General features: G+C 37.5%; 2 protein-coding genes across 5 annotated transcripts in view; both read left to right on the top strand.

The window, feature by feature from the left end:
- The window catches only part of LOC139763240 (tyrosyl-DNA phosphodiesterase 2-like), a 32,336-nt gene extending 12,971 nt beyond the window's left edge, over positions 1 to 19,365 (top strand). For 3 of the 4 annotated variants that reach the window (XM_071689159.1, XM_071689168.1, XM_071689139.1), the window contains exons 6-10: positions 2,010 to 2,180; positions 5,046 to 5,153; positions 7,947 to 8,111; positions 12,207 to 12,311; positions 15,147 to 19,365. In XM_071689159.1, the coding sequence (XP_071545260.1) occupies positions 2,010 to 2,180; positions 5,046 to 5,153; positions 7,947 to 8,111; positions 12,207 to 12,272 (510 nt within the window). In that variant the 3' untranslated portion in view covers positions 12,273 to 12,311; positions 15,147 to 19,365. The remainder of the gene's footprint in view (positions 1 to 2,009; positions 2,181 to 5,045; positions 5,154 to 7,946; positions 8,112 to 12,206; positions 12,312 to 15,146) is intronic. The other variant, XM_071689149.1, reaches the window with a different exon arrangement.
- A 4,816-nt stretch (positions 19,366 to 24,181) lies between these two features.
- Positions 24,182 to 26,937, top strand: part of LOC139763220 (uncharacterized) — a 15,213-nt gene continuing 12,457 nt past the window's right edge. Inside the window, exon 1 of the mRNA XM_071689089.1 lies at positions 24,182 to 24,266. The gene's annotated coding sequence lies outside the window, so the exon portion shown is untranslated. The remainder of the gene's footprint in view (positions 24,267 to 26,937) is intronic.

Below are 26,937 nucleotides of genomic sequence, written 5' to 3'. Positions count from 1 at the left end.
AAAGAATCCTCATTGCTCTTTGTGAAGAGCAGAAGTAAATAGATTTATAAAGGATATTTTCAAAATTTTCTCCCTTTCCTGGATAAGGGATTTAGGTTCTGATATGATAATTCTGCAGATGAATGGATTTGGACAATTTATATGGAATCATGGAAAAATGGTTTTGTGCCTTATGAAAGGGAAATTACTGTTTTACTGTAAAAAAGAAAATAAAGGAAGTTAAATCTGTTGTAGACTATTTTCAGGAGTAAGGTGCACAGCATTCATGAACTGGAATATCCTATGGTAAGGTTACAAGGAAAAGACTTTAGTAAGTTATGATCCATTGGCAAGCCAGTCTTACTTGTGAATGCTGTTAAGAGCTTGCATAATGGATGTGATGCTTACATGAAAGGTGATTGGTTTTATGATAATTTTATGGAAGGGGCATTTTGAAAGAAAGATTATAGGGGATGATTAAAGGATACAACTGAATCATGGTGACACTAAGTAGGAGCTAGAACAGTTCTTGTATATTCCTTGTGGCACCATAGCTGGCTTAGATTTGGGTTGGGTGGCATTTTGCTTTATTAATGGATGTCAGCGGCTGTTGAAGGTAAATTTGAGAACTGGAATTTTGGATATAGAGGATAGCTAGTATGGTTCAGGACTCCAGTTCTTCAAACTTATTTCCCACATAGAATACATGAAATGTCATTATATTAAGGCCTAGCTGTAGGTACCATTATCAGTAGTTACATTGTTATTGTTATTATACTTGATCACCGTTTCCTGCCTCAGCGAGGTAGCACCAGGAAATGGACAAAGAATAGCCCATCCACTCCTATACACATACATATACATATGTGCATACGTATACATACACAAATGAGATGTTTTAGGACAATATGTGGTGTGAGGTTGTTTGATCGAGTAAGTAATGATAGGGTAAGAGAGATGTGTGGTAATAAAAAGAGCGTGGTTGAGAGAGCAGATGGTGTTTTGAAATGGTTTTGTCACATGGAGAGAATGAGTGAGGAAAGATTGACCAAAAGGATATATGTGTCAGAGGTGGAGGGAACGAGGAGAAGTGGGAGACCAAATTGGAGGTGGAAGGATGGAGTGAAATAGATTTTGAGTGATCGGGGCCTGAACATGCAGGAGGGTGAAAGACGTGGAAGGAATAGAATGAATTGGAACAATGTGGTATACTGGGGTCGACGTGCTGTCAATGGATTGAACCAGGGCATGTGAAGTGTCTGGGGTAAACCATGGAAAGTTCTATGGGTAGGAAAATGGGAGCATTACATAGAATAATAGTTTATTGCACAAAAATAATGATAATTAGCTAGACCCACGAGTAAGGCTTGATATGAAAGTCGCATGGGCATTGATGGGAGGCTGAGCCACTCATTCCTTGTTCATTCCTCCTCTTCATGTGGTGACACATTTTTTTACGTTAATGATAAAGTACTGGTATATTTAGAGGAAGTTGCAAAGTTTTGTGCAGTAATAGATAATTATGATAGTGGATAGGACTCTGCTGGTGTGGGAAAATGTTGGGTAAAAGTAGGGAACAGTATGAGATATCAAAAGAACCTTTGAAAACGTTACTTAAATTGATAGTGGGAAGGGCTATGCTGATCTGGGGAAAATGTGAGGTGCAGTAGAAGTAAGGAAAGTGCTTAAAAATGGATAGCGACACGAACATTTTATAAGAACCAATCTGCCACTATGGAAGAGGGTTATTGCTTCTGGGCCAACGTAGCATACGGTGACTATAGTACCATTATATCTGATCAGTATATTGCTATCTAATGTGGAAAACAAACTTTGATTTTTATCAATGAAATGAAATTGTTGTTTTGGAATTAAAGAAAGCAGGGAGGTAGATAGGATGGTGTAAAGAGATTAGTGTAATTTTTTGTGTGTTTTGTGTCTCATGAATGTACAGTCCAGTATAAACATGGTAGGTAGTTGTTCCTCAGTATTTTCATTATTAACTGAATACATCTGCTTTTATTATTCAGGCCCACATAGGAGATGTCAAACTGAACTTGTTGAACACCCACCTAGAAAGTACAGCAGAGCATTCTAAGGAACGTGTAGAACAACTTAAGATTGCATTTAGGAACATGCAGTCCAGTTCCTCAAATGTAACAACAATTTTTGCAGGGGATTTGAATCTACGAGACAAAGAGGTAAGATTTCATTGTTTTAATTCATGAATATTTATTATTTATTTTGAATGAAAAATTTTTCAGCATATGTGAAGACAGATGCTTCAAGTAAATTGTCTGTGTGTTTTATAAGTGAAGAATACATTAATCAGATTAATATTGTAGTTATTATTAGGTGATTATTTAACTTCATCACTGCTTTCATTGTTATGTTTTACACTAGAAGCAAGTGTGCAGGTTCTGATAGCAAAGTTGCAAGGTTACTTGGTAAAATAGTTCCCTGGGGTTAGGGGAGAAAGAATACTGCTCACATATTCCTTGCATTTTGTTGAAGATGACTAAGAGAGGCGGAAGTAGGTGGCTGGAAATCCTCCCTTCGTGTAATACTTTGCTTAAGAAGGAACAGAGCAAGGAGCCAAATGAAGACTTTTCCCCCTAAGACTCAGTGATCTATTTTTTTACACAACCTTTCTTGCACGGGAATTGGCAAGTGTGTGTGAAAAAGAGAAAAAATCCATTTCACACAGAGGTTCCTGCAGCTTAAATCCTGCTAGATGATATTCATATTGAGACCTTGTTTCACTGCAACCCATTCTCATTGCCATGGATTTGTTTGAGTTGAATTTCATGGGCCATATTATGCTTAGCATTAAGAAATAGAAAATGCATATACCCTGACTGACAATAAGAGGAATAGTGTTTAATAGTGCTTTGGTGTTTAGTTTGTATATGTCCGTGTAATTGTTAGAGAATAATGGGTTTTAGTTCTAAATGTTGAAAAGCTTTTGAGTACCTCCTGGAAGGCATTACATCCAATCCTAGAGTGGGTGACCATTCCAACCCTGTTGCTGTGCATCTACCATTTCCAAAGTATTAGAAACACTCCTCATCTCCCATATCCTCATACATCATGAATCTCACAGTTTTCTCTCTGATCACCAGAACGGCCTGGTGTGGCATTGGGTTCTCATCTCTGAGCTCCCCTCTTTTGGCTTCTCTCCCTCACTCTGATCCCTCATATTTAATGTCATCTCTGGCCAGTCTGTCTCCATGGTTGTTGACTGTGTGAATTTGTTGAGAAAAAATAATTGTAGTCTGAAGTGTTTTAAAATAATTCTGGAAACTAGTTAGTCACAGATTTTATATTTTAAGTAATTTATTTCATTATGATGAGATTTTGAACTACATTACAATCCATCCCCTTTAACTTCTAGAATTGATCTTGAGTAAATGTACAAAGGAATTCGAAATGTTTTTTTGTAAAATATCAGTATTAAGTGTAGTATTTATTTCATTTGAATTTTTTTTGTGTTGTGTTGGAGATTTATTTATATTTTGCTTTGTCGCTGTCTCCCGCATTTGCGAGGTAGCGCAAGGAAACAGACGAAAGAAATGGCCCATCCCACCCCCATACACATGTATATACATACACGTCCACACATGCAAATATACATACCTATACATCTCAATGTACACATATATATACACACACAGACACATACATATATACCCATGCACACAATTCACACTGTCTGCCTTTATTCATTCCCATCGCCACCTCGCCACACATGGAATACCATCCCCCTCCCCCCTCATGTGTGCGAGGTAGCGCTAGGAAAAGACAACAAAGGCCCCATTTGTTCACACTCAGTCTCTAGCTGTCATGCCATAATGCCCGAAACCACAGCTCCCTTTCCACATCCACGCCCCACACAAGTTTCCATGGTTTACCCCAGACGCTTCACATGCCCTGATTCAATCCACTGACAGCACGTCAACCCCGGTATACCACATCGATCCAATTCACTCTATTCCTTGCCCGCCTTTCACCCTCCTACATGTTCAGGCCCCGATCACTCAAAATCTTTTTCACTCCATCTTTCCACCTCCAATTTGGTCTCCCACTTCTCCTCGTTCCCTCCACCTCCGACACATATATCCTCTTGGTCAATCTTTCGTCACTCATTCTCTCCATGTGCCCAAACCATTTCAAAACACCCTCTTCTGCTCTCTCAACCACGCTCTTTTTATTTCCACACATCTCTCTTACCCTATCATTACTTACTTGATCAAACCACCTCACACCAAACATTGTCCTCAAACATCTCATTTCCAGCACATCCACCCTCCTGCGCACAACTCTATCCATAGCCCACGCCTCGCAACCATACAACATTGTTGGAATCACTATTCCTTCAAACATACCCATTTTTGCTTTCCGAGATAATGTTCTTGACTTCCACACATTCTTCAACGCTCCCAGGATTTTCGCCCCCTCCCCCACCCTATGATTCACTTCCACTTCCATGGTTCCATCCGCTGCCAGATCCACTCCCAGATATCTTAAACACTTTACTTCCTCCAGTTTTTCTCCATTCAGACTTACCTCCCAGTTGACTTAACCTCAACCCTACTGTACCTAATAACCTTGCTCTTATTCACATTTACTCTTAACTTTCTTCTTTCACACACTTTACCAAACTCAGTCACCAGCTTCTGCAGTTTCTCACATGAATCAGCCACCGGCGCTGTATCATCAGCGAACAACTGACTCACTTCCCAAGCTCTCTCATCCATAACATACTCCATACTTGCCCCTCTTTCCAAAACTCTTGCATTTACCTCCCTAACAACCCCATCCATAAACAAATTAAACAACCAGGGAGACATCACACACCCCTGCCGCAAACCTACATTCACTGAGAACCAATCACTTTCCTCTCTTCCTACACATACACAAGCCTTACATCCTCGATGAAAACTTTTCACTGCTTCTAACAACTTGCCTCCCACACCATATATTCTTAATACCTTCCACAGAGCATCTCTATCAACTCTATCATATAAAGATTATGAAATATGGAGATTATGAAAATTATTTTTCAGGTTACTGAAGGTGTGCTCCCTTCAAGTGTTTTTGATCTTTGGGAAGCATGTGGGCGACGACAAGAATGTAGATGGACATGGGACACTATGCGTAATACCAACAGAAATGTAAGTATGCAGTTCATTTTTCAGAAGTTGGTTGCTATTAAGTTTCAGGGCCCTTCATTGTATGTTGAGTGATCTATCTTCAGTAATCTGATATAAAAGAATACTTTGAGTTTTTATTTTGTTATAGATGCAGCTTTTGAGTTGGTTGGCTATGATTGCCCTGGAAACAATACTGTGAGAGAATAGTGATGGTGATACTCTGCTTACTGACCCATGAGTACTTACAGCAAAGTTTTGCCAAAAAGGCAAGGTTAGCATTTGTCTGTAAGGAGAAAGTAGGAGGATCTCTTTCTCCCATGTCTTATTTTTGATTATTTATAATCTTTGGCACTACACTAGGTTTGCAGCACATATTCAGGCTCCCCTACTATCTTTGAGACCTTTTTTGTTAGAATAGATGAGTGCTGTCCTTGTTTCCAAAAGTTACATTTTATGTCTGATATACTTATGTATGTATATTAGACATTTGGAATTTCTGTTTTCTTAGAATAGTGGCAGTTATGGCTCTCTTTTGAAAGAAGTTTTCAGTCTTGTTTATGATAAAGATGCAGTTTAGTAATTGTGTAGGACTTGCACCTGTCATGACACTATTTTTATGCACATCCATCTCCAAACACGAATGGGGCCTTTGTTGTCTTTTCCTAGTGCTACCTCGCACACATGAGGGGGGAGAGGGATGGTATTCCATGTGTGGCGAGGTGGCGATGGGAATGAATAAAGGCAGACAGTGTGAATTGTGTGCATGGGTATATATGTATGTGTCTGTGTGTGTATATATATGTGTACATTGAGATGTATAGGTATGTATATTTGCATGTGTTGACGTGTATGTATATACATGTGTATGGGGGTGGGTTGGGCCATTTCTTTCGTCTGTTTCCTTGTGCTACCTTGCAAATGCGGGAGACAGCGACAAAGCAAAATAAATAAATAAATAATAAATATATCTCCAAACACAGTACCCTGCCTCTTTTGTACTCTTTGTAGTGTGTATAGGAGGGAAGGAGTATGTTTTTTCTAAGCTTTATATGCTGTTTTTGATGTTGATAGATATATTGGATGTGTTGGTTAAGGATTAATAGAATATTTATTTCTTACCCACACTGGATAAAGAATAATTTTCCATTCTCATTACTGTTTCAAAAGCTGTTTTCCTTTTTGATTGTTCTCAGAACATTAAGTTTTAGAGAAGCAGGGCAGCTAATCTGTCTAAGGAAACTAGCTCTTGGTCAACCTGCTGGATTGTGGGAGAGGATTATAAGATTAATTCCCAGAAAAGATGCATTCCTGTGTTCAGCTGATCTGCCCTTTGTAGTTGGAAATAGACTTGATGATAGATGTTAGAATAAAAAGTTGTTGATCCATATAAGAATTGATTGTGGAAGGGATTTAAGGATTGATTAAGAATTTTAATTATGACACCAGAAAAGACATCTCTTAAGAGCCTGATCATAGTTTGTAGAAATTTGTAATGAAGCATAAGAGTAGGAAGCTTTTCTGAGTCTTAGCATTTACAGCTTTGGTACTAAAGATGTACTTGAACTGTTTGCCTTTGCCAACCCTCATTGAATTATAAGGTGCATGTCATATGTGAGAAGAGATGCCATATTTCACAAGCAACTATAATTATACAAAGGAATTCAGACAGCAGTAGACACTGGGTTCTTTTTAGGATGTTTTGTGATGTTGAAGGAGATCGGAAATTGATGAAATTGTGTGGTGTGTAGAAAGTAATGCAGTTGATTTAAAGAAAATACCAGTAAACTCTTCGTGTCTCTAAGGAGGCACAAATAGGGTCAGCCTGTGTTTTGAAGCAAGGTGTTTATGAGGTCATCTAAATATATCATTGGTACTGCTGTAGCTACTCTAATGTGTAAATTATTCAACAGTTCTCTTAAGGAAGAATAGCTTCACCTCATTCAGAGTTAAACATTTGCCCTCAAGTATTGTGTATATCACTGTGAATGAAATCTAATGTATATATCCCTGAATAGATTGTTTTTTGATTTTAACAAAGCAGTTGATCTGTGGGGCTGGTTTCTGGATAGGGCCTGTGGCTCTTTTTTTGCATTGCTTGTGACAGCTAGAGTATGGTTGTGAGCAATTGAGGCCCTTTCCTCTGCTGTTCCTGGTGCTGCCTTGCTAATGTGAGAAATGGCAAACATGTATGAAAGAAGAAAATGTCTATTATATTGACACTTATGACACAAAACATGAAATTGTGAATGAATTTTTTTTCAGTTGTCTTTATTTCTATGCAAATCTTATTTGCCTAAATGTTTCTGTGAAATAATGGACCACATCATGCTCCATTTTTGGTGTGCATATATAGTCAAAATAAAGCATCATTGACGTTATATATTTTGTTTACTTTTTCATAGTCTCTACTATAGAGAATCAGTACCAGGAACAAACAAAGAATGGCCTCATTTGCCTAGAATTCAGAGCTCCCAAATTCACAGCCAAGTCCCACAGACCTTTCCATGGTGTCCTCTTCATGTGTCGTGGTTCAGCCTATTGACATCACATTGCCCCCTTTTTGTCTTATTACTCCAGTTTACTCTATTCTGTGCACTCTTCACACCCTTCTTCCTGTTTAGGCTCCAGTCACTCAAAACATCTTTCACTCCATCTTTACTTGAATATTGTACATCATTGAAATTTTATGCTTTTCACAGACTAGAAATAATGGTCATAGCAAGTAAGAAAATGCAGGAGTAACTGTATGCATGTTCTTTATACATTATGTGTTAAGATTATTTCAAGATATGTTTTTTCTTGTATTTTTCATAGATGCCAGGTCACTTCAAGCCCAGGTTGAGATTTGATAGAGTTTATATGAAGCCAGCGATCCCACCTGTCATCACTCCAAAACACTTTGGCCTTTTGGGTTTGGAGAAAGCCCCAGGAACACAGAGCTTCCCATCTGACCACTGGGGCATCATAGTTCACTTTGAGGTACTACAGAATTGGTGTTTTTTATTGGTATATCGTGATACATTTTGTTGTCATTATATTATTGGAAGATTGTGTGACAAGTTGAGATGTTAGAATCCTTGGTAATGTTTTTTAAAACAAAAAATGAAATCTTTTTCATAAGATGAAAGAGGGTTAATTGCACAAGATTTGGCGAATGGTAAAATCATTCAATAAGTTTGTCTTAGTCACCTCTGGAAACAGTGCTTTGGGAAAAGGCTGAGATACTTGCCTGTAAGGAATATGTTTGTGACTAATATGGTGATTAGATTAGGGTTTTGAAATAAGGTACTTTGTTTAGTTGGGGGAATAGCACAAAACTGGTTGCTCTGTGTTGCATTGTCATGGTTGAAGATCTGCAGCATTCTGTCTTCCAGTTTGATTTCTTTTGGTAAAAGTTACAGTTGCTGGAAATGCACATAGTGCTCATTCAAGTTATTTATGACATCATGAAGAAAAGAACTATCAAAAGGAAAGGAACACCTGCTGTAGTAGTTCTTACATTGTTGATGTACCTATTGTTTACTTACTACTTTCATAGATTTTCACCTTTCCCATGTCTGCAAGGTAGCATCAAGAACAGAGGACTGAGCCATGGAAGGAAAACCCTCACTTAGCCCTTTTCTTTCATTCCTTCTTTGGAAGAGTAAAAATTAAAGGGAAGGATTTCCAGCCCTCGCTCCCACCCCTTTTAGTCGCCTTCTTTGACACGGAGGGAATATGTGGGAAGTTTTCTTTCTCCCCTGTCCCCAGGGATAAATTTTTGATACTGTTTTGAGTATACTAAGGCTCTGTTCATTTTGCAGCACAATATCACCACCAGCTGTATATTGTATATCATCAAATTTCATGTAGTCTTTCATATTTGAATCTGTTTCTGTCTCACCATTTTCTTTCTCTCTCTTCATCATCCGTATCTTTCATGTGTTCACTTTTTTCATTACCCAGATTATGTATATTGTATTCTTACATTTTGTTTTCTCTTTGCAAGCACTGAATGTTTCACAGGTGTGATAGTGAAACCAGATTGTGGTAGTATTTATCAAAATGGACATCTCAAGTTTTGCTGTTGGGTCATAAACATTTGATGTTTTGGAGATCAGCAGCCAAAATATGTATAGAAGATTTATTAAGTGCCACTGTGTTGTGATAGCAGGGGTAGGATTAAACCATGAAGCTATATAGAATACTAGAAATAAGGCAAATTGTTGCCAAAGATCATGAAAGTATGCTTGGGAATGAAATTACCTATTTGTACCGCTCAGCGAGAGAGATTTGCACTGGTGGGCTGCATCTCTTGAAAATTCTCTCCTGTCACATAGCTTATGTTGAATTTATGTATGCTGTCCTCATTAACCATGCCCTCTGTTCTATTTAATTCATCCACTTCACTTATACCATAAAGGTACTGATTTGCATCTTTTTTTTAACAAGTTTCTTGCTTAATTTCATGTTAATGTCTCTGGTTATTTTATCCCATCATCACTTGCAGAACTGTTCACTGTCATGTCACTGATCTGTTTAAAAAACATAAAGGTTGTAATTAGGTCACTGTTCACTCTCCTCTCCTTCAGATTGGGCAAATTTAAGCCTCTGTCCTTTCCCAGTAACTCAGCTGTCTTAATTGTGTATCTTTGTTTCCCCTTCCTGGGCCTTCTCTATCAGCAGTCTATTCCTTGTGAGGTGTGATGGCCAAACTTTGAAAGATATTTTTGACCTTATTAAGGATTTGAACAGCTTGCTGAATGTTTCTTCTTTTTTGTATTCTTGAAAGCTGTTCTGATATATGTTGGCAGATGGTTTCTCTCCTAAACTATTTTCCTAGACTAGGACTCGGGCTAACAGTTAGGGTGTGATATCGACCTTCAGATCCTTTTCTTACACAGAATCCTAAAGCTTTAATCCTTTTAGATGATAATCATATTGAGGTGTTCTTTAGCTTTATCTCATCTTTGGGTTTGATTTCATCCGTTGTGTAGTGGATAACTTTTGAGTCTTTTTGGGTATCTTTATGAGATGATCTTGTTCTCTCTTTCATTGCTCTGTTGACTTTTGGATATTCAGATAGGAAACCATCCTTTCAGGCAAGCCATTTTTATAGATCAAGAAGAGTAAAGGTTGAGTCATGGCACCAGTTCACCAGTTATGGAGACCCTCTTGCCATGGCCACCCCTAGAGGGAGTTCTTGGAGGGAACAGGTGTCAGGGATATAGATGGATAGACATTTAGAAGAGTAATGGTCTCTGAACGGAACATAGTGCCAATCTGATGGTCATTTTGATCCATTCGTATTTGTTGGACAGATTGCAGAGGAGAGAAATGCAGGTTTTGAAAGTGGAAATACTTTTCATTCCATGATGGTGTCTCCTGAACATTGTCTAGGTGTTCTTACCTTTCCTCTCCCTGTCTTGGGGCTATACTTTTCATCATTTACATTATCAGCATTAATGTAGGGCAAAATAACTTAGTTTCCAAATTTACAGTTGATAAAAAGATTGGCAGTGCCATATTAACTGAAGATAGTCTAAGATTACAAGAGGATCTAGATAAAATTGTTGAATGGTTTGGTAAATGGCAAATGCCATTTACTGTCAATAGATGTCAGCTGTTACAGGTAGAAAACCTTAGAAAAAAATTTCATTATGAACTGATGGGCTACACGATAAAGGACACCCCTACTGTGAGAGATCTCCCAGCATTGCAATGAAATTGCCAAGAAAGCAAATAGGATGTTAGGATTTATAAACAGAAACTTTATGTACAGAAGCAAGGTTGTGATATTGCCACTGTACCTAAGTCTAGGGAAAAGACACCTTGAATATGCCGTGCAGTTTTGGGCTCCCCCACTTAAGTAAGAGCATTCTTATCTTGGAAGCAGTGCAGTGAAGAGCAACTACATTGATTCCTTCTTTGCATTACAAATCATATGAGGAGAGACAGCAAGAATTAAACTTGTTCTCTCTAAGTAAGAGGCACATCTGGGGCAAATTGATAGAATGTTGCAAAATGCTTGAAGGATTCAGGAAAGTTGATATTGAACATTTCTTTACAATAGTGCCAACATTTCTGATGAGAGGAAATAGATGAAAACTTAGAGGCCACCAATTTAATATGGACTATGCATTTTTTTTTCTAATGACATTATTGATGCATGGAGTAAGCTCCTAGAAAATGTTGTTCAGAACTATACCCGTAATGTCTTCAAAATTAGGCTTGATCATCCCTTGTCATGCTCTGGTATAGAATTATTCATTTAATCAGTCATCATAATGCAGTGGTATATCATGCTACCTTGTCAACCACTGGTCTCTCCCTGGCCATGTTGGGGTATCATATTAACATTAATTAACCCATGGCACCTGCTTTGAGAGAGTGATTAAGAAGTACTTTATCTCATTCTTTAACATCAGGAACAATGTATCCAGGGTAAGTCAAGAGGCTGGAGCTCAAGTTTATCCTTAGTGTTGCCTTTATAACAAAAAGTGAAGGGATGCATGTTGTTGGTGATGGGATGCATGACATATTCATATTCATTCTACTTTATGACTTTTTTTTTTTTTATAAAGAATTAGGCTTATTGATGCTGGAATTTTTTTTTCTATCTGTTTTCCTGCTCGTGTGTTCTGGTAGGAGTGGAGGGTTGGGAGAAAGCCTTTGCTTTACTAACCTTTTCTTCTACTGCTTACAAGGGTTTTTTTCCTCTCTTTTTTTTTAGGCCAGACCACCTCTTGGTGGATCTCTCTCTCTATATCTCTATCTCTGTTTGTATTGACAACCATGATCTGTGAATGCTTAGGGGATGAACTGTAGGTTGTCATTTGGCTGATGGCAGGCTTTGTTTGAATGAACTGCTGCTGCCATGGTTGAGTGGGTAGCAAAGGGTAGGGAAGGCCAGTGCTCTTGTTTCAGTAACACAGTGGGCTAGGTCCTTCTCTGATATTCTTTGAGATATCCTTGAGAATCTTTCATGCTTGGAGGACACCATTTCATGGAGAAATGTTTTTCAAACTTTTTAAATCTATATTTTTTGTATTTTAGGCTCAGTTGTAATAGTTAAATTGACTACTATTTCTCCAGGTGGTTGGAAAACAGGCTGGAAATTTTAAAACTTCATCTTCAAGTGGTGGAAGCAGTAGCAAATGAAGTAATTGCTGTCACTGAAAATAAGCAGATATGTTGAAAGTAAGTATATCTTGGAAAGGTATAATTGAAAGTTTCAGAGTTTATGAGATCATTTATCTTGATATGAGTGCAGAAAAGAGTTAAGATGTTATTAGTGTTTGGAGAAAGCTATGTTAATGACAATTTTGTGTGGGAGAAAGGGAAATGGAGTAAACGTAGACTTGTTTTGTAGTAATGCATATCATATGACCTCATATGGCCTCAGTCTTCAATTGAGGCACTTCAGTATTGTAGAGTTGTTGGAAGGAATGTTTTCTTGTGACATTTCTGTTTCTCTTATTTTTTTCTTACCTTTTCTTTGAACATAGAATGCAGCTTCTTTCTGTGACTTTACACAAATGTACAAGCATCACATGGCTTTTTGAATGTACATTTTGAAAATTATTTTTCATTTAGATGGGAATATTAATGGATTTACCTGATTTTTGTTATAGGAATCTTTAGTCTTTGAAATGTTGATATTGGCTTGTGGGAAATAGAATTTTTAAGATTTTTTTTGCACAGAATGATTATGTTCATGCACCAAACATTGAATGCAATTGTTCATTTATATTTTTATTTATATTTATTATACTTTGTCGCTGTCTCCCGCGTTTGCGAGGTAGCGTAAGGAAACAGACGAAAGAAATGCCCCCCCCCCATACACATGTATATACATACGTCCACTCACGCAAATATACATACCTACACAGCTTTCCATGGTTTACCCCAGACGCTTCACATGCCTTGATTCATGTTCATTCTTTAGATTTGATATCTGCTCCTGGTAAGCTTGGAACTGTTGGGTTGCTGGATTTTGGCATATTACAGTTCTTGGGAAGTAATAATTTATTTATATATAAAATGCAACATTCAGGACAGGACACCAAAATAAACCACATGGCTATAGCCAATTCCAACATCAGCTCAAGCCCCATCACATTTTCTGGTCAGTTTTGATAAAATATCATATGAATTTATGAAAGTAAGTCTGTGGTAAGTGGTTCTTAGGCTTAGTTTTTACATATAAAGTTATCCCATGTTAGCACTTTATGCACTTCTTTCTGATGGGCCTTGACTTAACCAGCTTATTGAAGGTGGCATATATGGTATGTTTACAGTGAAGTTAACTGTTAGAAGGTGGATTGTACATGTTTCATCAGTATTATCTTTAGTACACCTAGTCCTCATAGTTTATTGGAGATGCATTCTTGGAAAATACAACTTAGTGGAATTAATGAATTATATGTTACATTTTTCTTTGGATGCATTAGGAAAGGGGAGCTACATACCTGGGAGAGATATTTCCCAATCTAATTTTCACATGCAGTGCAATTCATGTACATGATTAGTCTAAGTATTTTATGAAATACAGCTTAGATTAAGATTGCCTTTAAGTGAAATTACATTACACTAAGGGCAGACATTTTACATTGATAAAGATCTGTCCAAATGCTCAACATTCACTTTTTAATTTCCATTAATTCACCCCTCGTTTGAGTTGCCTTTATGCACCTAAAAGTGTCACATTGGAGGCACACTTCCATCGTTATATTCACATGCATAGGCATTGCTTTTGCTGATGTAGTAGGCAGATGAAGAGGTCTAGCAGTATCAGTACCACATTGACCAGCATTAAAACTCTTCAAGATTACCTCCAAACTGAGTCTCATCCTGTTCTTTCCACAAACACAGAGCTCACTTGGGAACTTTTCACTCTTGGTCTTAGGTGTTTAAGGAGGATATACTGAACCTCTTTTCTATTTCTGCCTTGTCATGGTTTGAGGAGAATACACTGGAACCTTTTTATGTTTCTGCCTTGCCCACATTGTGAAATATATTTTTCATGAATGCTATAGTGATTTACCAGATGCTGGCTTGCAGGGACTTTAAGTTCTTTGGTTTGTGTCTAAATCAGCACTTAAAGCATTTAAACCAGCCAGAACAACGTTTTTGAATGTTCATTGGTAGATGATTTTCCCTCTTGATTTCATCCGCAAAGTGACTACTGGCTTTCTCTTGAAATGTATCTGTACCTAGAGAATTCCTCTATGGTTTTGATTTTTATATTTGATACATGAAAGTTTTCCATTTTCTCCATCACTAGAATACACAATTAAAGGCTTTTTGTCTAACCTCTCACCTGGAGTTTTTCTTTAAAGTTCATTACAGTATGCAAACTACATTCAGATAAGCCCTTTGAATTTGCATAATCATGTACCTAATCACCTTGGTGAAGATGTCCAAGTAGATTTCATTATACTAAAAAATGCATGAAGATGTAGTAGCACAAATGAAAGGCATGTTATCATAGGCATGATTTTAGTTAAATGTATGATGCTAAAACTGTTTATATCACAATTACTTCACTTACTATTTGCACAGAATAATTTAAGTGTTTATCATATGCAATGGATGAATTTCCATCATTTTAAGGTAGATAATTATTTTCCACCATTTTGATCCAAGTTATCATCATCACTATAAAAAAAAGTAAAATTAAATGAAAATGGTGATGATTAGATAGGTAAATCATTGTCATTCTCCCTTTTTTACCTCTCTCAGGATTCAAAACCATTTCTATGGTTTTACCATCTGTTAATTGATGCACGACAAGAGTATCAGTGTCCCCTTTCAGATACTTTTTGATTTCACTTTCCTCCCCAAGTTTTGCAAACTTCACAAGAAAGCCTATAGCATACTTTGTCAACCATCAAGATTAGATTTAACCTCATTACCAATGAATTTTGTTTTGGGCCATAACTTGAGCTTACCAATGAATTTTGTTTTGGGCCATAACTTGAGCGTACCAATGAATTTTGTTTTGGGCCATAACTTGAGCTACTAATTTTGCAGAATATCTTTAGGAATGGAGTACCATGCCACAGATGTACCCAACAGTATCTTTTATAATAAGATTCTTCTTGGATGCATCAATCTCAGAGTTGCTGTTGGAAGATGGAAGAAAGAAGTGTCTATATCAAGAATTTGTTCGTTTAGTGGCATTCCACTGCATGGAAATACCTTGCTCCATGGGTGGATTAAGGAAGGACAATCAAGGTGTAAATAAAGTACATAAACATTGTCTTTCACAAAACATTTTGCATGAGGGTGAGTTGACCAGTTGACCAGAACTAAAGACCAACAGATTTACAATATGCCCAGGTCTCTGGCAGAAAGTGATTTTTCAAACCAATCCAACCTTATACCTGTTGTTGTCCATGCTTCTCTGTAAACTCTGGAAATTACAATTTATCTAGACTGCATGAAAGCCAGTGGATGAAACTTTGCTAGTGACAAGCAGCTGACTTGTGTGAGTACCTGCTGCATGCACAAACAAGTTCAGGCTATCAAGAGCATCTTTTACTTCCATTGTTGTGTTTCATCTGCTCTTGTCTAGCTTTTCTGAAGAGTATAACGCTAATGAAAAGAAATGTCCTGGCTGCATTATACATCTGGTCAACTTGCAAATCTTCATTGATGGCTAACTTTGTGATGTTATATATGTAATTATAAGCTACTTTGATCAGATCAGCTAATGTCTTGTTTCTTCATACTTTCATTAGCCTTATACCATAATGTTTTTTGAATTTTGTAAACCAGCTATAACAGTAGTGACAGGCTGTTGTAAGTTTCAGTTCTCAGTGGAAAATTTTTGGCATGTTTCATGATCATTGGTCCATACAGTGCAAAATTCTCACTCCTTTTTGGTGAATGCTCTTCTGCAAAAACACTTTCATCCAGTTTGATGTTTTTCTTTTGATGCAAGGGATTCCTTAGGATCACACTCTTAGTTTTCTCACTTGTTAGCATTAAATGTCAAAAGTTTATCTTTTTTTTTCTGTAGATTGTAAATGGTGGAGTTACTAAGCTCATGCTTGTCACAGAATTTTGTAAGTGAAGCTTTTTTTTCTAGGTTCCTCAGAAATTCCACATGTTGGGAATACTAAGGAAATTATGTTTGCTCTTTGCCACCATCACTACCAGTGGTTTTTGTCCTTTAAGATTATTACTATGAACACACAGGGGAAAATCTTACAAAACAGTTTCTAAACAAATCTTGTTTGAATATTGAATCGCGTGTTATTCTTAGATGTGCCACATGGTAACAAGTCTTTGGTGAATCACTTGAAAACTAGTTCATGCTTTGGGAAAATATTTTAGAGTTCAGGAAAGTATTTTTGAACTGAAATTTTTTTTTATAAATTGCTGGTTTTTTGGATATTCTAGATTTTGGCAAGCTAGATATTGGGTCACAAACCTGGAGGGTGGTGGAATGTAGATAGACACATGCCCTAATATGTTGTGTGGCATTGGTCTTCCAGTCAGAGTATTTTGGAGTTTTTAGAAGTAATGTTTCCCTATGGCCTTCGTGGTCGTTGATATTTTTTTGCCTCGGCTTTTTATATGCAGTATTTACATTGAAGCTTCTCTCTCTGATCTTTCACAAATTTACAATCATCACATGGTTTCTTTAATGTGTATTTGAAATACTTTCTTTAATTGGTATGTGGAAAAGAATGTTTGAATTTTTGAAATTAACTAGTGAGATTTAGAATTATTACAAAGTAAATTTTCATAGCCATGGGACTTGCCAAATTAAAAGCAGCATGAGAGATTGTATCTACAGTAAACCCTTGATTTAATGGACTGATAAGGGAAGGGTGTGTCTATTAATGCCAAAAGTCTGTTAAATTGAAAATGTAACCATAGGCCATTTTTTGATACAACGTACATTATACAGTAATACAAAATACGGTTCATACACTTTCATTTTACTTCTCTATCACTTGATGCCATTTTAGATTGTAAGGATTGCAAAATTATTTAATAAGAAGAAGTCACAATTCTCTTTATACAACCTGACTGCAGGGTAGCTTGAGCTAGACTGAGGCCAAAACAGAGCGAGTATACCCCACCCTACCAAAGACAAGTGTGATATGAAGTGCGCATGGTGCGATTTTTGAGATTTTTTCTTTTAATTCTTTGAATTATTTTTGATAAATGTATTATTATTTGCCTGGTCTGTTAGATTCGAAATGTGCTGTATTGGGTCCATTTAATGGAGGGTTTACTGTATATCTGGTTGTGTATACATGATAAACGTATTCATATACTGGATATTTAGCATAACTGTTCATGTTCATTCTTTTGAAATCTGCCCCTAGTAATGGCAATTATAGCATGGATGAAATATTTTGAGCTGTCGGTGGTCTATTTGAATTAAGTAATTATGAATGGGTAGTGTGTTTTCAGTCCATTGCACATGATTGCTGGAGAATGAATGTGAGCAAATGCAGCCTTTCTTTGTTCCTAACACAAGAATAGGCAATCAAGTATGAAAAAAAAATTCTGTAGATATATCAAGAATTTTTTTTAGCACCTGCAAGTGAATGAAGTACATTCTTTGAACTGGGAATACCTTATGTGGAGAGTGTCAAGAATAAAGAGATAAGTTCATTATTTTTTTTTTTATAGATATGGGAGCAGGGAACTTGGAAATCTTACCATGTATCATTACATTCTGAAAAAGGTCAGAGTATGGAGCCAAGTGAGAAAATTCATCAAAGGCTCAGCCGTCTGTTCGTGGCACAACCTTGCTAAGGCAGGAAATGTAGGAAAGAAAAGTATTTTGAATATATCATGCAATATGTACAATAGAATGGAAATAGTTTGTATGGATTTATGGGGTGAATGTAAGCTTAGGAAAGTAGTAGTGTGAGGAATATGGAACAGTACTGATGGTGAATCACAGATTTTAAAGGCAGGTTCATCAAGTAGTTTAGAATAATGGTAAGAATTACAGTGGGAGTAAGGGATAATAGAATTATAGAAGAGTTTAGGCGATTTGGTAACTAGTGTTTGGTGAGATTATCTTATGCTGACTTTATGTTTCAGCATTCTGTTTATTTTGTAGGTGGAAATGTTCTTCCTCCGCAAGGTTAATTCTAAGTCATAAAATAAACCATTTAACAGACTGTACTTCATACATCATGTTTGGCAGTGGTAGGAACTGTTGGAAAGTTTTATGAGAGCCCCTCAAGTATTTCGGAAGGAAAAGGAGGCTCTGTTTATGCTGGCTTCCCCAGATTGGGTATGATTTGCCTTATGTACATCGCTTAGTTTATGAGGACCAGCCTAAGATATGGTTCAGTTGCCTTTAGGTATGTGCTTCCAAGAAATTCAGTTGCTCCAGGGCATTGGATTTTTTTCTTTGATAAAAGATGGCGGCAGAGAATGCTGGAACTAGGTGTGATGAATAGCTGTTTTGTTGCCAATTCGTTTACATGAAGTTTTGATATAGTTTTGTTGTTTTACACTAAGATAAAAGTATATATTATACATAATCACTGTTTCCTGTGTCAGCGAGGTAGTGCCAAGAAACAGACGAAGAATGGCCCATCCACTCATATACACATATATATACATAAATGCCCACATATGCACATATATACACATATCCATATCAACATATACATACATACACATATGCTGACGTTACATACATACACATGTACATATTCATATTTTGCTTGCCTTCATCCATTCCTGTTATCATGCTCCACAGGAAAACAGCATTGCTAACTCCTATATCAGTATACTGAAATATAATAAAATCCTGTAAACTTTAGTTCCATTATGTGTATTTTTCCACTGGTTACATTTCATCATAATAATGTTGATATTGTTACTCTTATAATTTGATGCTATTAGTATTGTGTTGTCCAAGTTATTGGATTGATGCAAATTTAGTATAAGCGAAGACAGCATTAGAACTGTTATCAGTTAAAGACTATAATTATAATGGTCAATGTCTTATTTTTTTGCTACATATTCATAGTTGTGCTATACGGGTGGTACACCAGATTATGACAGATTTACCACTTTTGTGGTTTGGAGATGTAGATTTTGATGACCATAGGTTTGTTGAAAGATCTCTTATGTGTTTGTTTAAGCTCGTATGGCCAGAAGTTTTTTAAATTTGTTTTGCTCACTTCCTTTGCTTTTCTCTGAAGCTACATGTAAATTAATTGTATTATTTGTATTATTTGAAATAAATTACTTTGACTAAGAATTGTTTTCTTTGGAGTTTGTTTAGGAACCTTGTTGTAGGTGTCGTTTGTACTTGTTATTTGATTATCTCATTTCTTGGCTAGATGAGAACTGAAATGTGGAAGGACTAGGATATTTGTAGAAATAATTCACAAATTTATTGTCAGATACAAAGAGAAGAGGAAATAAATGGCTCTTTTGAATTAAATTTTGATAAGCCCTTTATATGATTATTTTATATTACACTGACTGAATACTTTATAAATGCATGTACAGGCTGTGGTTAAGATAGGATATATCTAGCAATCATTATGGTCCTATGATGAATTTTTCTTGGGAATCCTAATAAGGAGAAGGAAAAAGAGGAGCTAACAGCAGGCTGGAGTACATCTGTTTACTCTGATTTAAGTATTGTGTATGATTTTATTCAAGACAGTGTTTGTGAGAGATGCATAATTTTCCCATTTGACAGACTAGTTAAGACGCTTAGAAGGCTATTAGTATTGTAGTATGGATATGATAACATTGACTTGCACAGCAATGCAAGATTGTGACATGGTGGTGGTGAAGGGTATATTTCTTGCAGTCAGGTTTATATTTGAAGATCGATTAGTATGCTTGGAGTTGTTGAGAAAATTATTCCTGAGAAGAGGACATAGCATGGGATTGATTTATATGACTGTGATTTTCAGTTTTGATGTTCAAAGTATTCATGCAGCTCTTGCAGCCTAATTACAATACTGTTTGTATTTAATAGTTTTTGGTAGTTTAGATAGTTCATTATTCTCATGAACTTGTAGACTAAATTATTTGTGTAATTTCTTCATTGTAAGCTGATTATCATGTTTGAAAGGAAGCTGTGTGTGAGGAAGAAAAGGACTTGTAATTATAGAGGTACTAGTGGACCATAGCAACAGGATTTAGTGAGGTCTTATGTGGTCTCCATAGTATATACTAATGCAGTCAGTCTCGTGAAAACTTAATAGTCAATTGTCTGAACTGTTGGGTCAGTTTTGCAAGGCATAATCCTATGCATTTATCCCATATTTTGCAGGACAGTCTTTAAGTGTAATTTCCACTTCTGGTTCATCTGTCTATATGCTAAGTCTTTGATGTTCACATCATGACCAAGTCTCTGTCACCCAAAGGAAACCACAGATTGAAATAATGAATCTGGCTTCTCTAAATAACTTTTGGTATAGTACTGTACATTACTATTATTTCTTAGAGAACTGAAGTTTCATTTGTATGAAAAAAATTGGTTGATTTTTTATGCTATGTCTTCAGACTTGGACCATGTATAATTTTCAAAGGAAAATTAATGACAATATATGACTAGGTTTTAAAAGATCAAGGTGGGTTTTGTAAGATGCTGGCTGTTGATTGTAAGACAAGATAGAAAAGTATTGTTTCACAAATTTTTGCTTTGCCCCATCTTCTGTACTTTTTCTAGGGTTGCATTTCATCAAACATTTTTCAGAATATGGAGTCTGTTTAGGTCCCTTTGTAAGATGATGCAATCCTCTTGAGACTTTTTTGAGAGCTTAAAGCACCAGTGCTTATCATGTTGCTGAATACATGAGAAGCAACCTGGTAGGCTTGGGTGGTAAATTAATTAGGTAACCCCATGATGAAGGTAGGTGGGAATGATTTGAGATAGCAGTTAGGTTCTGTTTACTGTCCCATATATAAGCCTTTTTGAATAATTTGCAATTTCAGTATTTTGGAGAGATAACATAATGAAATCTTGGGTGGGGTTGGCAACAACTGAGACATTTTCGTCTGATAATCATGTAAGTATATTATTGTAGAATAATGTTAAGAGGCCAAATGTATGTTTAATATGCTACCATACGTTCAGTTTTATGAAAGTGTTAACAAAAATAAACTAAATTTTCAGCCAAGTTGCAAGAAATTGGTTTTTTGAAATTACTTAAATTTTGTAAAAGGCTAAATTTAAAGGACAAGAATAACAGGAATGAGTACTTAGTTTGATTGTAAAGTAAAAGAAGGTAAGAAATCAGGTATGTGCAATAACGCACATGCCTTGGTTCAATCCATTGACAGCACTTCGACTCCGGTATACCACATCGTTTCAAGTCTCTCTGTTCCTTCTACACCTTTCACCCTCCTGTATGTTGAGGCCCCGATCGCTCAAAATCTTTTTCACTCTATCCTTCCACCTCAAATTTGGTCTCCCACTTCTCGTTCCCTCCACCTCTGACACCTATATCCTCTTTGTCAATCTTTCCTCACTCATTCTCTCCATATGCCCAAACCATTTCAACACACCCTCCTCTGCTCTCTCGACCATTTTTTTTATTTTCATTATTACACATCTCTTTTACCCTTTCATCACATACTCGATCAGATCACCCCACACCACATACTGCCCTCAAACTTTGTTTGCAACACATCCAACCTCCTCCCTACAATCTTATCCGTAGCCCATGCTCCGCAGCCGTATAATATTATTGGAACTGCTATTCCTTATAACATACCCATTTTTGCCCTCGGAGATAACGTTCTCCCACACATTCTTCATTGCTCCACCTCCCTCACCCTATGACTCACTTTCACTTCCATGGTTGCTTCCGCTGCCAAGTCCACCACTCCCAGATATCTAAAACACATCACTTCCTCCAATTTTTCTCCTTTTAAACTTACATCGCAACTAATTGAGTTACGGTCATGGTGTAGGTAAGGGGACTGATGATGCTACACACATTCCTAGGCGTGGCGGCGGTCGCGGTGAGTGGGTGCGCGCTCAAGCCCCTGTTGTGATGGGACAGTGAGGTACGGGGTCTACCGCGACTCCTCAACGCCGCCACATTTTACCCCAGTTTCTTCACCCGCCCTCCAAACGCTAAACTTTTCTAATTTACAGGGTTAAGTTTGTTTGACTGCATGTCGTTTCCTCGCTCTTGTCTATTGATTATTAATCCATAGGCTAAGTGACAACTGAAGTATGTTTTTTACTTCATTGATTCTTGTTTCAGTATTGAAAGTTTATTATTTCGTTTAGGTTAGATGAATTGCGTTCGGGAGTAAATTAAGTAAAGGCAAAAAGAAAAAAAAGCAAGTAAGTAGTTAGTTATCAAACAAGATTTGTATCGGCCTATGTTAGTTTGTGGTTTTGGAGGGTAGAACTACCGACGAACAGTGTCATGAAGGCAGGCCGTCAGGTTACAACCCTCAAATGAAAAATGTTAATCATTTTGTAGATGAAGACAGTTCTTAGCAGCATATTCACATTCTCCTTTTATATGATTTTTTTTTTTCGTTGGGTTCTGGCTTGGTAGTTAGGAAACGGATTTCGTTAAATCTATATCATTACTGTATTATCCGCATTTGTAAGAGATATTTGTTATAAGACGCAATAGGGCAATGAATCATGAAGGAATTATATGGACATCAAAATGCTTTATCCTGGAGCATTAGATGATGCGAGTTTGCCAAACCCGCACCATTAGAATTGCTTATCAGTGCATATGTTGGTGAAATTATACATTTAAGTCTTTTGCTTACGATATACGTGGTGAGGGGTGAATGAATATTTGCAGGGCAATAAAAGCGCTGCAAACGCAGCCATAATGTCAGGGAGGCAGGAACGTAAAATGTAAATTAAACGAGTAGAGAGTAGAAAATGGTGACCATCCCACTCTCTCCTACAATTTCTGCCTCCCCATCTGTCACGTCATATCTCTCCCTTGCCACTCGACGCCTCATCACGTAGCAGTAAAGTCCCGTCCCTCATTACCATCTCGTTTCCTTTGCCACTTCTCTGTTACTGAAGACGCGAGTGTTGAACGGGCGCACTGGGGAAAAAAAAAAAAAGATAGAAGGGAAGAAAGAGACTTAATTAGTGTGGATTTTGAGAGAATCCCATAGGGTAATAGGTAGTAAGAATAGAGGAACCAGAGCGGGGTGGCAATAGTTGGGAATATGCTTTATCGTTTGAGGAGAATGTGAAGTGCAAGGCTATGGTGATAGGAAAGGAACAAAGAAAGGGAAGAAGGAGTGGTTAAGACTGAAAATGGAACAAAGGAAGGGAAGGAGTGGTTAAGACAGCAATGGAACAAAGCCACATAAAGATCTCTTTGAGTGAAATATTATAAGGTCATATATGTAGCTTTGTGTCCTTAATTTGATAACATTCAAGAGTTACAATGACTCTTGACACTTGCCAGATGCTCCTGGTAGTATTGTGCAGGGTCACCTAGTGACAGCACTAGGATCCCGTTCTTGTATCAAGGAATAAATTGAATAACAATATCCGTAATGTATCGGTCATTCCGTTTTCTAAGGGAAATTGTCTTCCTTAAGGTAGGACTTTACCAAACGTTTGAGTCTACTCGTAGGACACGGAAATGTTGAGCCTGGCAATGGCCCAGAGATTTTGAGACAGAATAAGAGTTCTGTTCTTATATGAATTAACGCTGAAGGATCTTTTGCCCTCTGGTGTTGATCACTTGATAGTGTGTGATTGCTATTTGTGTGTTACGGGGAGAGAGTTTCTTCTGGTTGATCACTTTGAATATATATATATATATATATATATATATATATATATATATATATATATATATATATATATATATAAATTAATGTAATTATGAGTACCGTGTCAGTGAATATTATATAGTTTTCATTTTACTTTTTCATAATGTAAACTTGACCGTTGTATATTAGCTGGTATTTTTTGAATTGGCGTAATTTCGTTTCAGGAGAAGAACTGGCGTGTCAGTAGTGATCTTATTGTATGGGGAAAGTAGTCTTCGTTCTCATGAGTGAATTATTATTGTAAATATATTGCAGGTAACTGACGGGGGAGAGGGGGTCGTAGCAGTGAAGGCCGCGTGCATCACATTCGTCTGTTTACCCATCACAACATCTTGAAAATTGGATTAAAAAAGATGAAAGGTAAGTACACGATCTTTCCTGATCTCTCTTTCTCTTACACACGCACATATACATACCTATATATTTCACCGTATGCATACATATACATACACAGACATATACATATATTACCATGTACATATTCATTCTTGCTGCCTTCATCCATTTCGTCGCCACCCCGCCACACATGAAAAATATATGTAAGTATTCGTATGCGAGTAGGAGAGATGATCAGTGGGCATTATTAGAGTACGTTTTAATTGGTATGCGTCTAGAAGAGAGACTTTTGGATGTAAATGTGCTGAGAGGGGCAGCTGGCGGGATGCCAGATCACTATGTTGTGGAGGCGAAGGTGAAGATTTGTAGAGGTTTTCGAGAAAGAAGAGAAAATGTCGGGTAGAAGAGAGTGGTGAGAGTAAGTCAGCTTGGAAAGGAGACTTACGTGAAGAGATTCCAGGTGAGATTGAGTGTAGAATGGCTAAAGGTGAGAGCAGATGAGGTGAGGGGAGTGGTCGAGGATGTATTTAGGAAAGCAGTGATGGCATGTGCAAGATATGCAAGTGGCATGAGAAAGGTGGGAGGTGGGCAGATATAGAAAGGTTAGTAAATAGTGGGATGAAGAAGTAAAGTTGTTAGGAAGGTGTGCAAATGACTGGGAGATGTATGTATAACAGAAAGCGACAGGAAGTCATATGGAAGGTGCAGAGAATGAAAAAGAGCGAATGAGAGTTGGGGTGAGAGGGTATCATTAAACTTTAGAGAGAATAAGAGGACATTTTGGAAGGAGGTAAGTCATGTGCGAAAGGTAACAGAGCAAATGGGATCTTCGGTGATGGGGACACGGGGTGAGGTGATAACAGGTAGTGTGATGGAGATGGAATGAGTATTTTGAAGGTATGTTGAATGTGTTTGATGATAGAGTGGCAGATATAGAGTGTTTTGGTCGGTGTGATGTGGGAAGGGAGTCAGAATGAGTGGTTTGGTGAAGACAGAATGGGTGGTGAAATTCTTGCGGAAGATGAAATCCGGCAAGGCGGCCGGTTTGGATGGTACTGCAGTTGCATTTATTAAGAAAGGGGGTTACTGTGTTGTTGATTGGTTGTTCAGGATATTCAGTGTATGTATGGATCATGGTAGAGTGTTTGAGGAATTGGCGGAATGCATGTATAGTGCCAAAGGCAAAGAGGATAAAGGTGAGTGTTCAAACAACAGAGGCATAAGCTTATTGAGTTTTCCTGAAAAAATTGTGTGGGAGGGTATTGATTGAGAGGGTAAAGGCATGTACAGAGCATCAGATTGGGGAGGAGCACTGTAGTTTTAGAAGTGGTAGAGGATGTGTGGATCAGGTGTTTCCTTTGAAGAATGTATGTGAGAAATACTTGGAAAAACAGATGGATTTGTATGTAGCATTTATGGATCTGGAGAATACATATGATAGGGTTGATAGAAATCCTCTGTGGAAGATCTTAAGAGTATATGGTGTGGGAGATAAGCTGCTAGAAGCAGTTTTTTTTTTTTTTTTTTTTATCAAGGGTGTAAGGCATGTGCACGAGTAGGAAGAGAGGAGAATGATTGGTTCTAAGTGAAAGTCGGTTTGTGGCAGGAGTGTGTGATGTCCTAATGGGTGTTCAATTTGTTTATGGATGGGGTTGTTAGGGAGTTAAATGCAAGAGTTTTGGAGAGGGGCGAGCATTCAGTCTGTTGGGGATTAGAGGGCAGTACTTCTTTCGTGGTGTTGAGATGTAAATAACTTTAATATGCATCGGCACCTGATTAGGTGGATTGTCTCCACGAAACATGTCGTGCCACGTGTATAGAGAAATGACATGTTAGATAAAATTATTTGAACTCCAGTGCGATTTCACACACACACACACACACACACATATATATATATATATATATATATATATATATATATATATATATATATATATATATATATATATAGGTTTGATAAAGAGGACAAACCCCTTCGGGACTGCGACCCTGACCTAGGCGTCTTGACGATATATTCCGCTATCGGTGCCAGGCCATTGTTATTGCTTCACGAATCTCGCGCAGGTCGAGCCAGTGTTAAGAATACCGGGGGACGCATCGCTGACACGAAGAGGTGTCAAGCCGGGACTGGATCACCAGCAGACAGGCACGGACCAGCACGCAGACCGGGAGAGAGAGAGAGAGAGAGAGAGAGAGAATGTGGACAGGGAATGGAGACGGCAACAAGAGCAGAGCGTACCGGATACATGATGGCGACTGGTGCGTTGCTGGCGGATGTATAATAACACGTTTCACCCCAGTGTCAGAGCCCTAGCGGCCGCGCGCGCACACCGGCGGAAGGACGTGCTTGGGGTGATAACAGTTCCCTCCCCCACGGCGTTTATGCTGTGTGTGTGTGTGTGTACACAATAAAGGCAGGGAAAAGATACGTAACTCATTGGCTTTACTGTTGAAGATTCGCGCCGTAAGTATGTTTGGTAATCGTTTGCACTCCAGTGACCACAGTCGAATATATATATATATATATATATATATATATATATATATATATATATATATATATATATATATATATATATATATATATATGGAGCTTTCGGACATGGCCTGCAAATGATTACATCGCGAGCAAGGAAGGAGTCACCTTCGGTGTAGCTCAAAGGAAGGAAAACGGTGCAATCTTCAATTGGTG

This window comes from Panulirus ornatus, chromosome 3 (genome assembly GCF_036320965.1).
Source record: "Panulirus ornatus isolate Po-2019 chromosome 3, ASM3632096v1, whole genome shotgun sequence".
Classification (NCBI taxonomy): Eukaryota; Metazoa; Arthropoda; class Malacostraca; order Decapoda; family Palinuridae; genus Panulirus; species Panulirus ornatus.
Note: the sequence above shows the minus strand (reverse complement) of the source record. Positions and strands in the feature narration are given on the sequence as shown.